This window comes from Lagenorhynchus albirostris, chromosome 1, assembly GCF_949774975.1.
Source record: "Lagenorhynchus albirostris chromosome 1, mLagAlb1.1, whole genome shotgun sequence".
In the NCBI taxonomy this organism is placed as follows: domain Eukaryota; kingdom Metazoa; phylum Chordata; class Mammalia; order Artiodactyla; family Delphinidae; genus Lagenorhynchus; species Lagenorhynchus albirostris.
The window spans coordinates 77,973,163-77,988,820 of NC_083095.1; the positions used below are offsets into that span (position 1 = coordinate 77,973,163).

At 43.6% G+C, this 15,658-nt stretch overlaps 1 protein-coding gene across 1 annotated transcript in view; it reads left to right on the forward strand.

Moving 5' to 3' along the window:
• The first annotated feature begins 1,460 nt into the window (after window positions 1-1,460).
• Window positions 1,461-15,658, forward strand: part of FMN1 (formin 1) — a 397,262-nt gene continuing 383,064 nt past the window's right edge. Inside the window, exon 1 of the mRNA XM_060146914.1 lies at window positions 1,461-3,318. Within this exon, the coding sequence (XP_060002897.1) occupies window positions 1,461-3,318 (1,858 nt within the window). The remainder of the gene's footprint in view (window positions 3,319-15,658) is intronic.

Sequence of the window (15,658 nt, forward strand, 5' to 3'; positions counted from 1 at the left end):
AGTGTGTACCAATAAGTATTAGGTATCTATATACATGTGTGTCTTTAGGAAAGGCAAGGAAGGAGCATTTTAGAAAAGTTTTTAGAGATAGGCTAGTTGAATGAGAACAATCCCACAGAAAATTGTGAAAGAGGCAAGGCCTCTGCTGGCCTCCCATCTCCTCTGTGCTTCCTCTCTTCATGCCCTTCTAACCCTTTCTGTGAGGACCCTGAGTCCTCCTGGAACTTCTGGGTTGACCAGATTTTTGCATGTTTTTCTTTTTACCTTCTATTACTTTTATCTTCATCTGTCTTCGTTAAGAAGTTTCTATTGGAAAGCTTCCTCCTTTCTCTCTTCCTTCACTCAAAATGTTCTTTTATGTAGCTTTTGACTGTTTAGACCCATTTAGGAAAGACCTGAGATATCACTAAAGAAATCAATGGTTAACAAAATGGTTATTGTGTTACCCTTCCCAGGGAATTTCTTTTAAGCTTGGAAATTTTGAAGACTGGGCAATGCCTTCATTTAAGAAATGAAGTATCATAATATAGCATTCTAAGCTCATGATTGTGTGGAGGGATGTTAGCCACAGAGACACCCCTGGGATACTTCACATCGTACGAGGGAGCAGACACCTTCACTGCCCATGTGACACTTCAGCCATTTTGATGGCGAAGACATTGGAAATCCATACAGGACCAGCAGTGGCTTACAGATTTTTCCTTTTTCTCTGCCATTCCATTTGGCTTCAGATAGGCAAGAACTAGGAAAAGAAACAAAAAACTTGATTAAGGCTTCTGGGTTACTTCTTTAAATTTTCACTTTTCACTCTTTTGGCAAAATATATGAATTGTGTCCAGAAGAGACTCAAAATTTGTGACCTGTTATCTTCCCCCCTCCCCCACTGCTTTAAGTTAAATAGATAATTAATGTCAAATCTTAGAAGGTACTTCTTGGAGAGTAATGTTTTCTAAGGACCTCAAAGTCCCCTTTCCTCAGGATTTCTGGGAGGTATGTTAGCTCTGTTTTATAGAAGAACCTAAACTGAAGCCTTGAGAAGTCAAGAGACCCTGCTTAGGGTATACATCAAGTTCCCATGTGGGGAGAAGGGACTTTTGTCCTGGGGCTAAAATTAGAGCACTCTCCCATTCTCAGCTGTATCAAAGCTTTGCTAGTCAAGGGTGAGCTGAGAGTGGGGAGGAGGTTGCGATCAGCCTCCTGGCTGTTGCCTTGAGTTGCTTGAGGTCAGCCAGAGAGGAAGGATAAGTCCAGTTATGCTTTGATTTATGTCGCTGTGTGATTCATGCACTCCGTCAGACTAGCTTCTTTCTTCCCCTGTTCCTCTAACAGGCCGTCTCATTGCTGGAGATGACTGTCAGATGCTTTCCCTGCTTAGCCACCATCACATGGCCCACCACCGGAGCCTGGGAAGCCTCACCACAGACCAGCACCTCTGAGGCATGAATAATTAGGTAGGCATAATGGAAGGCACTCACTGCACCCTCCAATTGCGTAAGCCCATTACCGAACTCTGCTACATCAGCTTCTATCTTCCGAGGGGGGAAGTCAGAGGATTTTCGTACAAGGGCACCATAGCTCTAGACAGATCCAGTAAAGCGTTTCATAACTGCTACCAAGTCAGGGCGGGGTCCGACATCAACAGCCTCAGCAGCCAGCCGACCGAACATCCAGGCGACATATTTTTCAAGCCAACTCCCACGAAAGACATTCTAACTGAGCTGTACAAACTCACGGCCGAGAGGGAGAGACTGCTGGCCAATCTGCTGAGCTCAGACCACATCCTGGGCATTACGATGGGGAACCAGGAGGGGAAGCTGCCGGAGCTCTCTGTGAGCCTGGCCTCCGAGGACGACTGTTTCCAGAGTGGTGGCCACTGGCTGGGGGAGCCCCCCGTGGGCTCTCTCAATAAGAGGAGCTCCCACGGGAACAAAAAGGCCCGGAGGTTTGGTGGAAGGAGAGAGAGCTTTGAGGGGCTCTCCCAAAACCCCCTGCAGAAGAGGACAAGACGAAAGGGGCATGGGGGCCAGGGGTTGCCCCCTCTGATGGGGAAGGACCAGATCTGTTCCAGCAACGCCCTTCCTCTTTCTCAAACAAGGCCTCATCTTTGGCTCCTAGAGGAGAGAGGCAACTTGCTTCCAAATGGAGCACTCACCTCTTCCCTACAGAGGAGGGTGAGCTGCACCCCAGAGATCCCCAGGACACTTGATGCTGACTCCGCCTTGGGGAGCTTCAAGAAGGCTTCTGAGGTTGCGGGGCATGGAAGAGGCGGGCTGCCCCCCAAATGCAGCTCCACAGAGCCAGGAGATGCTGGTGCCGGGGGGCCCCAGAGGGGCCCTCGCAGGCTGGCGCATCTGCAAACAGGTTCGACCGAAAGTCACAAGGAGCCCGAGAAACATGCAGAGGCAGAGGGGGGCCGGACAGAGAAGGCTGCTGAACGGACTTGCAGGAAGAAGCCTATTTCCAAAGTGGTGGCCAAAGTCCAGGATCTGTCTGCTCAGGTGCAACGAGTAGTTAAAACGCATCCTGAGGGTGAGGAAAGGGTTGCCGTTTGCCCAGCAGCCCAAGCTGAGTTCATACCCAGCGCAGACTTGCTCACCCTCCCGGAAGCTGAGGCTGGGGCTTGGGGTGTCAGCTGCTGGGGCAAGGAGCAGAGAACGGACAGGTCATGGCAGCCATCCGCTGAGGAGTGTCCCCTAGCCAGCATTGAGGGGGCTGTGAACAAGGTGCTCCTGAAGGTGATAGAGAGCGAGAAATTAGATGAAGCCACCGAGGGGAAACGGCTGGGATTTCCCTTCGGGACGACAGCCACCCATACCCTCCCAGAAACCGGCAGCAAGAGGGGAGCTGGGCTGCTTCTGAGTGGCCACAAAACCTTGTTTCTGGATCTGCCCCGCGGTGCGGACCCTGGAGGTGATGAGAAGAGGCCAGCACCCCCAGCACTGGCAGCTCTCGGCACGGTATTTAATAATTCATCCTTTCCGTCCAGCACGCACAAATGGATGTCACCTGTTCCCTTGCCTGTCTCTCCAAGGCTCCCCAGCCCTCAGCAGCATCACAGGATCCTCCGGCCCCCTTCACTGCCTGCTGAGAGGGAAGCCGCTCTTGATGACTCTCTTGGTAGAAAGAGCCGTGCTTTCTCTGGGTCACCCTCTGCTGACACCTTGGAGCCCCCACTCTCTGCAAAGGTCACGGAGACCAAAGGAGCCAACGCGACCTCCCTCAGAGCGGGCCAACCTCGGTTGGTACCTGGGGAACCTTTGGAAAAGAGCTTGGGGCCTGGGAGGACCGCAGCTCAGCCCCAGCACCGGTCACCTCCAGGTTAGTCCCGGTTTCAAATGCTTTACATGTGTTCCTGGGCGACCCCAAACTGTCAGTCTGCCCATGCTATTCAGACACTGGCTAATTAACGATGAATCGAAATTCCTCGGCCTGTTAGTTAATTCACCTTGTAACAGGACAGCCGGGAGTCCTATACAAGAGTGTGGAGATGGTGAGGATGGTGTTGACTTATGGGGTCAGGGCTGTAGTTGCTTCCAGAACCAATACTTTGTAAACGTCTTTTTAAATGTTTTGTTTTGGAATGCTCTAAAGCTGCCTCCATGGTTGCTTAATACAGGACTCTCAAAGGAAACAGGACTGGGCAGAGAGAAGTAGTAACTTGTCGCTGCCTTTGATGCTAATTGGCCCCTTGACCTAAATTCTGCTGTTCATGCTGCTGGGGTGCCTCGGATTTGTAAGCAGAAGAGCAGAAGCATGCTGTGTCTTTGCTCATCTGTCTGTTGTTAGAGGTTTGGGGTTTTTTTTCTTTTTTTTTTAGTAATCACTTTTATAAGCACCCTTATTTTATGACAAAAACTTTTTTTTTTAATACTAGAAGAGGGATGAATTCCTTCTCACTTGAAGAAACATGATTCAGATTTTCTTTTTTCTAACAGTATTTTATTTCCCAAACAAACACGGAGTAATGTTTACTCTGAAGTTATGTTTTATGTATGGGTTTCTACTGTTACTGGTATAACATCATGTCTTATGCAAAAGGCACTAAAGAGCCAGTTTGGCTCGTGTGTTTCATGTGATTTAAAATTTTATGTGAAAATAATTTTGGTGGTTCTATAAGTAGGATCAATAAGACTAAAAAAGACAGTGTATAAAAGACAGTGTATAAAAGTGCCACTCCTGTATTCACTACATTTTCCAGGCCAGCGCGGCCAGATGTTTAGGGTCGTGTATGCCATTGTGTAGATAATAGGTTCTTTTTCAGTGGTCCTTTCACGGCATATGGTCAATGCTTTGTCTAGGCTCGTAATATGATATATAGTCTCTTAAAGTTTAGAGAAAACATCATGTGCAATTTTTAAGATAAAAATATCTGTCTAGGAAAGAGGAATTTCAAAAGCTTCTGTTTATTTTGAACTCTTGCCATTTTATAAATTTCTCTATATCATTGATCCAGGGTGTGTTTCTTTTAAAATGCGGTAAATGCTCTTCATTTTGTGTTTGTAATGTATTGCTCTTAGTTTGATGAGACTTGCTACTTCCTAATATAACCACACTGCTTCATCAGGAAAGTCAGAGAATTGTAGATTTTATATCATGTATCATAGAATCCTAGTGATGGAAATCCTTTCTCCCTGTGAATGCTGGAGCCTTCAAAATACTTTGAAAGGAAGCTCTCTGCAACGATTAGATGGAGACTTCTGGAGAGATGGGCATGCAAGAGCCGCCTCAATTCCGAAAGGTCTTTCTAGAAGTCACACTGAATCCTACGACTTGGTGTGCCGCTCCTCCAGAAACTGTGCATTAAATAATACATTGAGCTTCAGTAAATCTTTGCTCCCCCCCACCGCCCCGATTTAGAATTATCTTTTTATTTTATTGTCCTTTTTTTATTAAAAAAAAAACCCAAAACAATATTATAAAAGCTCCATCGTATCTGGCTCAAGGTAGGCACACAGAGGACATTCAGTTTCTCTGATGACTGACCTTAAGCTCCCTGAGGGGCACGTTCAACAGATGGTCACCCTTTTCCCGTGACCTCTCCATACCGTTGCACAGAACCATTCCCTTTACTTTGGGCCTAGTCTTCCACTGGGATCTTCGTAGCACTTTAGGAGCCAGTCATTAGAATCACATGGATTCCTTGGTAGGGAGGCTGCCTGTGCTTCTAATGTTACAAAAGAAGGCATTGGAAGGGGGGAAATAGGAGCAGGAGAAGCCTTTTTTTCTGTCATGGATAAGTTCTCTTCTGCTGGGACCTTCCTCCAGGAACGTCCAAACGTTATCTCTTATCGTCATCCCTCTTTGAAAAGCATGAAGGGAGGGAGTTCTCCAGATAGTATCTTTGATCTGTATCTTGTGTTCCTGTCTCCTGCTTTTCCTTTAATCCCCCTTCTCTGTGGCCACGAGTCCTCGTCATATTATGGATCCTTCAGGGACTTCCTGCAGCTGGTGGGTCCACACAGGGAGAATTTTGCTACTTCCAGCTGCCTTTGTCTTTCAATTCATTTCTCCTCCCTCCACATCCCACATCCACTGGCCTCAGACAGTCCCAGACGAAGGGTGGATCACTCATTTACCATCACCCAACAGTAGCCCTTTATCTGAGTCCAGTTCCCACCTTTCTCCCACGTTAGCTATTAACCAGGTTGAGTTTATGGTCTATGGACGTTTATTTCCTGTGGAAATAACGTCTAGGTATTTTACTGAAGTGATGTGATTAAGATTATTGAAAGCACTCATTAACTGCTCAAGTAAGAGATTAAGTCTGGCAAAAGTAATCAGATCCATTTCCAGTTGGAAGACTCTTTAGTGTTATGGGCAAGTAGTAATTCCCAGGAAAGAGTAAAATCCGCTTCTCATTCTCACAGGACCAAGCAGTGAAAGCCAACACTGCCATCCACACAGGAAACAGCATGAAGGCTATTGGTCTACCTCCTGTTGGCTTTGTAATTTTCCTAACTCTTTTTTCCAAGGTTTATGCACAGGAATTTCTTGTCTGGTGGTGATGTGATCAAACAGAGAATATGCTAACAATGAATGGTGGCCAGATTTGTCTTCTCATGGCCCTCCTCTCCCCACTTCCCCATCCCCACCCTTACCACCACCTTGGTTTTATGGAAACAGCTGTAGAATGTTCCCAAGCCTTTGTGGAATATGGTATTTTCTCAAGCCTGAAGGACTCTAGTTGTGCTAACCTGAATAGCAGTGTCCTTGGGTCTGGGATTCCCTTCTGTTTTTTCTGGCCTACTTTTACCTTTGATCTGAAATAGACCCTTTTAATGCCAGAAAAATCCCATGTAACTGGGCTCACCATACTCAGGAAGATCCCCAGTGCTTCAGTGTGTTTCTCAACAATCTCATGATCTTTCCCCTTTGAAGTCACTGAGGTGGTGATGGAGACATATGCCCCAGGCATAGTTCCTCTTGATATCGTGAATCATGTTATCAGTGCTTGTGCCCATCAAAAGATGTAGTTAATGTCAACTGATTAAAGGTTGAAAGGCATATTTGTAACAGATTTTATTATATCTAATGCTGTTGTCAAAGCTTTGATTTGTCTTTGGGCATGTATTATGGGGAGTAGATAGAAATTCTCCCTATATTAATATTGAGGTTTGATACAATCCCCCCAAAATTTTAAAGAATCTCCACAACTTTAATGGCTATACCCAGCCATTTAAGATTACTACAGAAAGTATATAGTGCGTAGACAATTATGTGTAATTCATGTTAAGAAAGAAAGATTAAAAATTGCATATACCATAGTATATCCATATAAAACATATATAGGACTTAAATTGACAGGAAATACATTGCTACACACTTTTGAGAAAGTAAGGGGATTGTCATTGAAACTATATGTAACTTTGACCTAGCAACCCTATTTTAGGAATTTATGTCACATAAATAGATGCACTAGTAAGAATATATGCATAAGGTTGTTTACTGCAGCATTGTGTATAGTGGTCAAAGCAGCTGGAAAAAAAAAATGGAGTGTCAATCAGTAGAGAAATGGCTACATAAATTAGAGTATATTTAGTCTCCGTAATATTATGAGGCTATTTAAAGTATGGAACTAGATCTCTGTCTAGCAAGTTACAAAATAATGTAGAATAAGCTCTGTTTTTGTAAAGACAAGTTTCACCCCTCTCTATATATGAGTATATATGTTTGGTATGGGTTTGAAAGTTTGAATATCATGGAGACAGGTGTAAAGAAAGACAGGCCAGGCTGTTCACATTCTTTATCTAGGGCTAGACAGGGTGAAGGTGGGGAATAAGGTGAAGGGGAAGGATCCAAAAAAAAACAACAACAAAAACCCCCAAACAAACAAAAAAACAAAATCACTGGGGAAGAGCATTAACTTCTTTCCTTTACATATTTTCACATTGTTTCACTGGTTGTGGTAAATGTGTCACTTTTACGATTTTTAAAGAGTTACTGAACTACATTTTAAAGAAAAAAATAAATACCCCACCTAGAGAAGTTGTGTGTGTGTATGTGTGTTGGGGGGTGTAGGATTATAGCTGAACCACAATTTTCTGCGTCTTCCCCATGTCCTTTAATGAAGCAAGAAGCTCAGTATTGAGACTAGAGCATTATTACAAAGGGGATATGTAGGTTGCTAGAGAGCTATAAAAGCAGCACCCAAGAAGGACAAGTCAGGGAAGCAGGATTATATAAGGAGGGAGCAGTATCCAGAGACCAAGAGAAGAAGGCAGTTAAGAAAGGCTTCTGACCCTCCTACACAGTTGGTAGGAATGTAAATTGGGGCAGCCACTATGGAAAACAGTATGGAGCTTCCTCAAGATACTAAAACTAGAGTTGCCATGTGATCCAGCAATCCCACTCCTGGGATATATCCAGACAAAACTATAATTTGAAAAGAAACGTGCACCCCTATGTTCATAGCAGCACGATTTACAATAGTCAAGACATGGCTAGCAACCTAAATGCCCATCAACAGATAAATGGATAAAGAAGATGTGGTACATATATACAATGGAATATTACTCAGCCATAAAAAAGAATGAAATAATGCCATTTTCAGCAACATAGATGGACCTAGAGATTATCATATTAAGTGAAGTAAATCAGAAAGAGAAAGACAAATACCATATGATATCACTTATGTTTGGAATCTAAAATATGACAAATGAACTTATCTACAAAGCAGAAACAGAGATGTAGACAACAGACTTGTGGTTGCCAAGTGGGAGGTGGAGTGGGAGAGGGATGGACTGAGAGTTTGGAATTAGCCGATGCAAACTATTATACAGAGAATGGATAAACAACAAGGTCCTACTGTATAGCACAGGGGACTATGTTCAATATCTTGTAATAAACCATAATGGAAAAGAACATATATATATATGTATATGAAAAAGAATGTATACATATGTATAACTGAATCACTTGGCTGTACAGAAGAAATTAACACAATGTTGTTAAAATAAATAAAAGAAATTAAAAGAAAAGAAAGGCTCCTGGGTTAGACAGTGTCCTGATAGGGAACAAACACCCAGGCCTGAAGGAGCAAGGGAAGCAGGGGTCAGTGAACCCAAACAGGGGAGCTGAAAGGAGAGGACCACAGGGCAGGAACGGTGGCTTGTGGTAGAGGCCCTTATCAGAGAGGAAGCTGTGGGAATAAATACCCTGGCTTCACTCTCCTTTGGTCTTCTGCCTCGAAACTTTCTCGAACGGAACCAGCCAAAAGGCAGAGTAAAAGGGAGTGGGTAGATGTTTCCAAGCTCAGCCTTCCAGGGCCCAGGGAAGGATGGAGAAGGGTCAGAGTAGATTTGGAGGTATAAGTTGATGCAGATAGGCTGAGCCACGAAGAACAAGAAATGTAGAAAGAGTGGAATTTTAAAAGAACGACAGGGTAAAAAAGAATGTGTATGTGCGGTGTGTTTTGATACTGAACAGTGGTTATCTTGATAATAAATGATTATTGCAGTGTTTCATTTCTTTGTCGTATGACCGTTCTACCTCTAAATTTAATTTGGTCGACTGTCCTTTTATTGCTAAAAGTACAAACTTGAGGAAGTAAAAGAAATAATTGGGAGATCTTGTGATACAGTTTCAACCTGTGGATTCAGAAAAAATTATCTAGTTTTTAAAAACAAAGCTCTTATATTTAACAGTGATTGATAGCACATCGTACTCGATTGCTTTTTGTGAAAAGCACAAAAAGAATTTTAAAATATCTTCCACAATTATCTCAAATTAAGAATAACTAATTAGCATATGAAATATGAAATAGATTTTTTTCTACTAATGAACAATTTGTATTTTGAGGTCAGTTTCCATGTAGAATAAATGGTGTTTCTCTCATTCACATTTTGTTTTTTAAAAGGGAATATGTTTCAAAGGCCAGGACCGTGACCACGATCTGATGTGTTAAAACTCCAAGCCAGGTCTACATATGTGAAGTTTTCCCCAAATTAATGTCCCATTGTGCTTTGAGCATAGCACCTTCTTGGAAATGGTTTTTACTTGTTTCTTTTCTATTCTTGGAGTCAGAGCACAAGATTTAAAGCTCTGGTGGCAGTCTATGGCCCTAGGCCATATCCACCAATCTAAAGTAATTCCAAAGACATAGAAACGGCAGAATTAACACTGCGATTAAAAGTTATAGCTACTGAAAAATCTTAAAAGAGAAAAACATTTTATAAATAGGTATTAAATTTTGAAGAAAAATTTATCGCATACTTTATTTACATAACTCAACCATTCTGGCTCATAGCGTCATTGGTTGGGATATTAAAAAAAAAGACTCAAACTTTTGGTTGTAATTGGATTAGAAGCATTTTATCAAATTGATAGAGCAAAGTACTGAATATTGAGATTGTGTGTTTTATTTCATTCCTCCTGGGCTTTCCTGGAAGAGGGTGCATTTTGAAAACAGTAAACTCCACCCTGGGGCCACTCTTTCCCTCTTGCTGGCTTTTACAGTATCAGGTAAATGATTGTTCCTGCTTATCTTACTTCATCCTCTTTCTGATCACTTATAAGAAAGTAGCTTCCGTTAGATAGTTCTTAAATGGGCATAAAGCCATATGTAAAACATTTTTGTGGCCTCTGGGCTGTGATATTAGGCCATACCGTCCCCCTAGAGTTCCTCTTTGTGCCCTGGCATCTCAGCCTCCTGCCATAGCAAGTTCTGGAGTTCCTTCCCTCTCACAGAAGGACCTAGCAGGTTTTCCCAGTCATGGATTGTTCTACTACATTGAACCAGATGCTTGCTATCTGTCCCAGAGCCTTACAGGACAGAACTTGAACTAGAATTGGGACTCAGATATGTATAAGATATAGAGGGACTTGTGGGGACCTTGGGATCATCCAGGTTTCACGTATTTTTCCTAAAATATTCTGATACGGGTTTTTTGTTTGAAACCAAGGTTAAAGTTTTAAGGTTGAGTTTTGCATTTGGAGGGAGAACCCCAAAATAATCCTGTGGCTGATGAAAGCTGTTGGTTTCCAGTTTAGCCCAGAGAAGTTGCGGAGAGAATAAACACCACGTGAGGCTAGAGCCTCAGCACTGTCTCCCCAGGATTCAGACAGGTCTGGGCATATCCGGTTCATTAGATGGTTAGACCTGTCATGAGTCTTTTGCTCGAGTGCCCAGAGGATGGTCACCAGGCAGAGCCCCTCCAGAGGAAAGCAGGATTGGGGGCACAGGAGAGGTTACCAGACCTTTGGGGTCAGGGTGGGAGGGAGGACACTGAAAATAGCATAAGTTGTGTCCTCCTGATTTTCTGCTGACTCGTGTCTGGATGGTAGGAAGAGAGGAGAGCAGTAGGAAAGCAGTGTGAAAACTTAAAGAGTAATTTGACTAAAATGTCCTTAAGATAGTGAAGGCGGGGTCTGCATAGTGGAGTGTAACAAACTTGTGGGTGAAGGGGTCCTGCTTCAGGTGCTGCTGGGGCAGGGTGCGACAGGGCACATGGTGGAGGGAACCGGATTTGACCTCATCCCAGAGAGGAGAGGGGAGGTGGGGAAGGTAGGCAGTAGTGCCTAAGCAACGCACCTGGTACCTTAGCTGCAGCAACACGGTGACAATTCTAGCAGCGTCCAGAGACACCTTCAGCAGCCAGAGAAGTGAGGACAGCAGTGTTGATGAGGGATGAGGAAGATTAGATCCATGCGTTCACGTGCTTCCTGGAATGATCTGGAGAAATTGGTGTGTAGGGGGAGGAAGCCCCCAAATTGGTAGAGCCAGAGAAATTCTGATTTTGCACCATGTTATTACTCCCCTGACTGCATTTGCTAGGAGTGTCAAATTCACAAGGTTGTTTTGAGTATCAAATGAAATAATGTCAACGAAAAATGCTTCCTAACACATTAGAAAATGTTAGCTTTATTATAATTACAGATCATTATTGGCTCATTGGGTCAGAAAGCATTCTTTTTTTAATATTTATTTATTTATTTTTGGCTGCATTGGGTCTTAGTTGCAGCGCGCGGGCTTAGTTGCCCTGCGGCATGTGGGATCTTAGTTCCCCGACCAGGGATCGAACCTGCGTCCCCTGCATTGGCAGGCGGATTCTTAACCACTGGACCACCAGGGAAGTCCCCAGAAAGGATTTTAATAATCTACTCCTTTTGGTGTTTTCCAGTGATGAAATGATGCTACAAATAATAGGCCACAACTGGTTATTGTGAATTTCTTGATTTGCTCTCAAAGCTTCTACATTTGCTTCTGTTAAGTCACTTGCTATTTTTGAAGTGACATTGGTCTCTTATTGGTTTTTTTTTTTTCCTTCCGGGTTCACTGAGATATAACTGACATACAGCACTGTATAAGTTTAAGGTGTGCAGCACAATGATTTACATAAATCCTGAAATTATCACAAGGAGTTTAGTGAACATCTATGCAATGTTTAAAGAAATAGAAAAAAAGAATTTTTTTCCTGTGACGAGAGCTCAGGATTTAGTCTCTTAACAATTTTCATATATAACATACAGCAGTGTTAATTATATTTATCGTGTTGTACATAATATCCCCAGTACTTATTTATAAGTGGAAGTTTTGACTTTTTGACTGCCTTTCTCCAATGCCCCTTACTCTGAGTTTGTTTATTTTTGAAGTATAATTGACCTACAACACTATGTTGTTTCCTGTTACACAACATAGCAATTCAATGTATCTATACACTTCAAACTGATCAGCATGAGTTACGATCTGTCACCATGCAAAGATGTTACATAGTTATTAACTATATTCCCCACACTGTACACTTCATACCCCTGGACTCATTATTTTGTATCTCTAATCTCCCTCAGCTATTTATTTCCTCCCACATCCCCCTCCCCTTGGTAACCACTTGTTTGTTCTCTGTATCTATAACTCTGTTTCTATTTTGTTTTGTTTGTTGGATTCCTTTCTCTTTTTTGTGTGTCTATTACAGATTCTTGGTGTGTGGTTATCATGAGGTTTATATATAGCTATCTGTTGATCTATGTTATCTATCTATCTACCTGTATGATGCATTTTTACTTCCCTCACAGCACGTTTACTGTTTCTGACAATATATTTTACATCTAATTGTTTTGGGTATCCCTTAACTACTTATTGTGGATATACACGATTTTGTTACTTTTGTCTTTTGACCTTCCTACTAGCTTTGTAGGTGGTTGATTTACTACGTTTACTGTATATTTGCCTTTACCAGTGAGATTTTTTTCCTTTGATTTTTTTCATGTTTCTAGTTGTGGCCTTTTCTTTTTCACTTAGAGCAACTCCTTTAACACTTTTTGTAAAGCTGGTTTGGTGATGCTGAACTCTTTTAGCTTTTGCTTATCTGTAAAGCTTTTGCTTTCTTCATCAAATCTGAATGAAAGCCTTGCCAGGTAGATTATTCTTGGTTGTAGGTTTTCCATTTTCATCGCTTTAAATATATTGTGCCACTCCCTTCTAGCCTGCAGTTTCTGCTGAAAAGTCAGCTGATAGTCTTATGGGAGTTCCCCTGTTTCTTTTCCCTTGCTGCTTTTAATATGCTCTCTTTATCTTTGATTTTTGCCATTTTAATTAGAATATGTCTTGGTGTGGTCCTTTTTGGGTTGATCCTGCTTGGGACTCCCTGTGCTTCCTGTGCTTGGATGTCTGCTTTCTTTCCCAGGTTAGGGAAATTTTCAGTTACTATGTCTTCAGATATGTTCTCTACCCCTTTCTCTCTGTCTTCGCCCTCTGGGAACCCTATAATGTGGCGTTAGTACACTTGATGTTATCCCAGAGGTCTCTTAAGCTGTCCTCATTTCTTTCTATTCTTTTTTCTGTTTAGCTTCAGTGATTTCCACTACTCTGTCTTCTAGCTCACTGATCCATTCCTTTATATCATCTAAGTTACCGTCGATTCCTTCTAGTGTATTTTTCATTTCATTGATTGTATTCTTTGTCTCTGTTCAGTTCTTCTTTGTATTTCCTAATTCTTTGTTGAAAACTTCTAACTTCGGGCTCTGTTCATTCAGTCTTCTCCCGAGAGTTCTTTGAACATCTTTACAATCATCGTCTTCAACTCTTTATCAGGTAGATTGCCTATCTCCACGTCACTTAGTTCTTCTGAGGTTTTATCTTGCTCCTTTATTTGCAACATATTCCTCTGTTGCCTCATTTTGCCTGATTTGCTATTTTTATTTCTGTGTATTTGGTAGGTTGATTATGTTTCCTGACCTTGGAGAAGTGATCTTTTGTAGATGTCCTATGGGGCCCAGCAGCACACTCCCCTCTGGTCTCCAGAGCTATAAGATCCAGGGGTGCCCCCAATGTGGGCTATGCAGGTCCTTCTGATGTGGTGGGCTGACTACTGTGGGTCATCTGGTAGGCCTCTCTGGCCCCCTGGTTTGGTTGGTTGCCAGGCCCTGCCTTGTATGGAGGCTGCTGGTGGTGGCAGGGCTGGGTCATGAGGCAGCTAACTGCTGAGCCCTGGGGCAGGGTGGGTGTCCCAGGGCCAGTGCTGGCCCATTGGTGGGCAGAATCAGGTTCTGGGGTAGGTGGTTGTGGGGCTGGTGTTCCTGGATCTACTGTCCGCCTGCTGATGTATGGGGCCAGGGTGTGTGTGTGTGTGTGTGTGTGGAGCTGGGGGAGGTTCCAGGGTTAGTGCCTGCTCACTGATGGGTGGAATCGGGTTCTCTGGTCTCTGCACCAGGGACCCTGAGGGTCCCAAGGCTTGCATTGGCCTGCTGGTGGGTGGGACCAGAGTCCAGAGGATCCCAGGGCTGCTGCCAGCACACTGGTGTGTAGGGTCAGGTCCTGGGTCCTCTGGTGGACAGGGCTGGATCCAGGGGTTTCTATGGGCTCAGAGAGTCTTAAGATAACAGGCCTGCTGGTAGGTAGGGCTCTGTCTCTCCCTGGCTAGTTGCTTGGCCTGAGATGTCCCAGTGTTGGTGCCAGCAGGCTGGTGGGCAGGGTCAGGTCTCAGAGCTAACCAGCTAGAGGAGGGAGGACTCCACAGTGGCACTTGTCAGCACCAGTGTCCACATGGTAGAACAAGCTCCCCCAGATGGCTGCCACCAGTGTCTGTGTCCTCAGGGTAAGCTCCAGGTGCCTTCTGCCTCTCCAGGAGACTCAAAGATCAGCAGGTGGGTCTGACCCAGGCTCCTTTCAAATGACTGCTTCTTCCCTGGGTCTCAGAGCATTTGGATTTTGTGTGTGCCCTTTAAGAGTGAAGCCTCTATTTCTTACAGCCCTCTGTCTCTCCCCAAAGCAAGCCCCACTGGCCTTCAAACTAAATATTCTAGGGGTTCATCTTCCTGGTGCAGGGCTTTCAGGATGGGGAGCCCAATGTGGGGCTCAGACTCCTCATTCCTTGGAGAGAACCTCTGCAGTTGTAATTATCCTCCCATTTGTGTGTCACCCACCTGGGGGTACAGGTCTTGACTATATCAAACCTTCACGCCTCCTGCCCATCTCATTGTGGTTCCTTCTTTTTATCTTTAGTTGTAGGCTTCTGGCCTTTCTCATCAACAATTGCTCTGTAAATAAATAGTTATAAGTTTGGTGTGCCCATGGGAGGAGGTGAGCTCAGGGTCTTCCAACTCTGCCATCTTGGCCACTCCTCCAGTCGCTTATTGTTTTATGTAGGTTAATTTTGGATTTTCCACCTAATTTGTAAAAAAGTTGAAGGTGGTGATCATATATGATACGTCTGATGCACTCTTCAGAATATAGCTTAAAACTAGTCTACTCAATAGCTTTTGAATCAGGGGAGTTTTTTGTTTTAATTAAAGTAATTAAAAAGAAATTGGAATTGCATTTCCAATACTAATGTCATTCCAATATGAAACTGTAAATTAAAGAATGATATAGTGGGTTTCCCTGGTGGTACAGTGGTGAAGAGTCCACCTGCCAGTGCAGGGGACACGAGTTCAAGCCCTGGTCCAGGAAGATCTCACATGCCGAGGAGCAGCTAAGCCCATGTGCGACAACTACTGAGCCTGCACTCTAGAGCCCATGGGCCACAACTGCTGAACCTGTGTGCCACACCTACTGAAGGCCACTTGCCTAGAGCCCATGCTCCGCAACAAGAGAAGCCACTGCAATGAGAAACCCATGCACCGCAGCAAAGAGTAGCCCCCGCTCACCTCAACTAGAGAAGGCCCGCGTGTAGCAACAAAGACCCAACACAGCCAAAAAATAAATAAATAAAACAAAAATCTT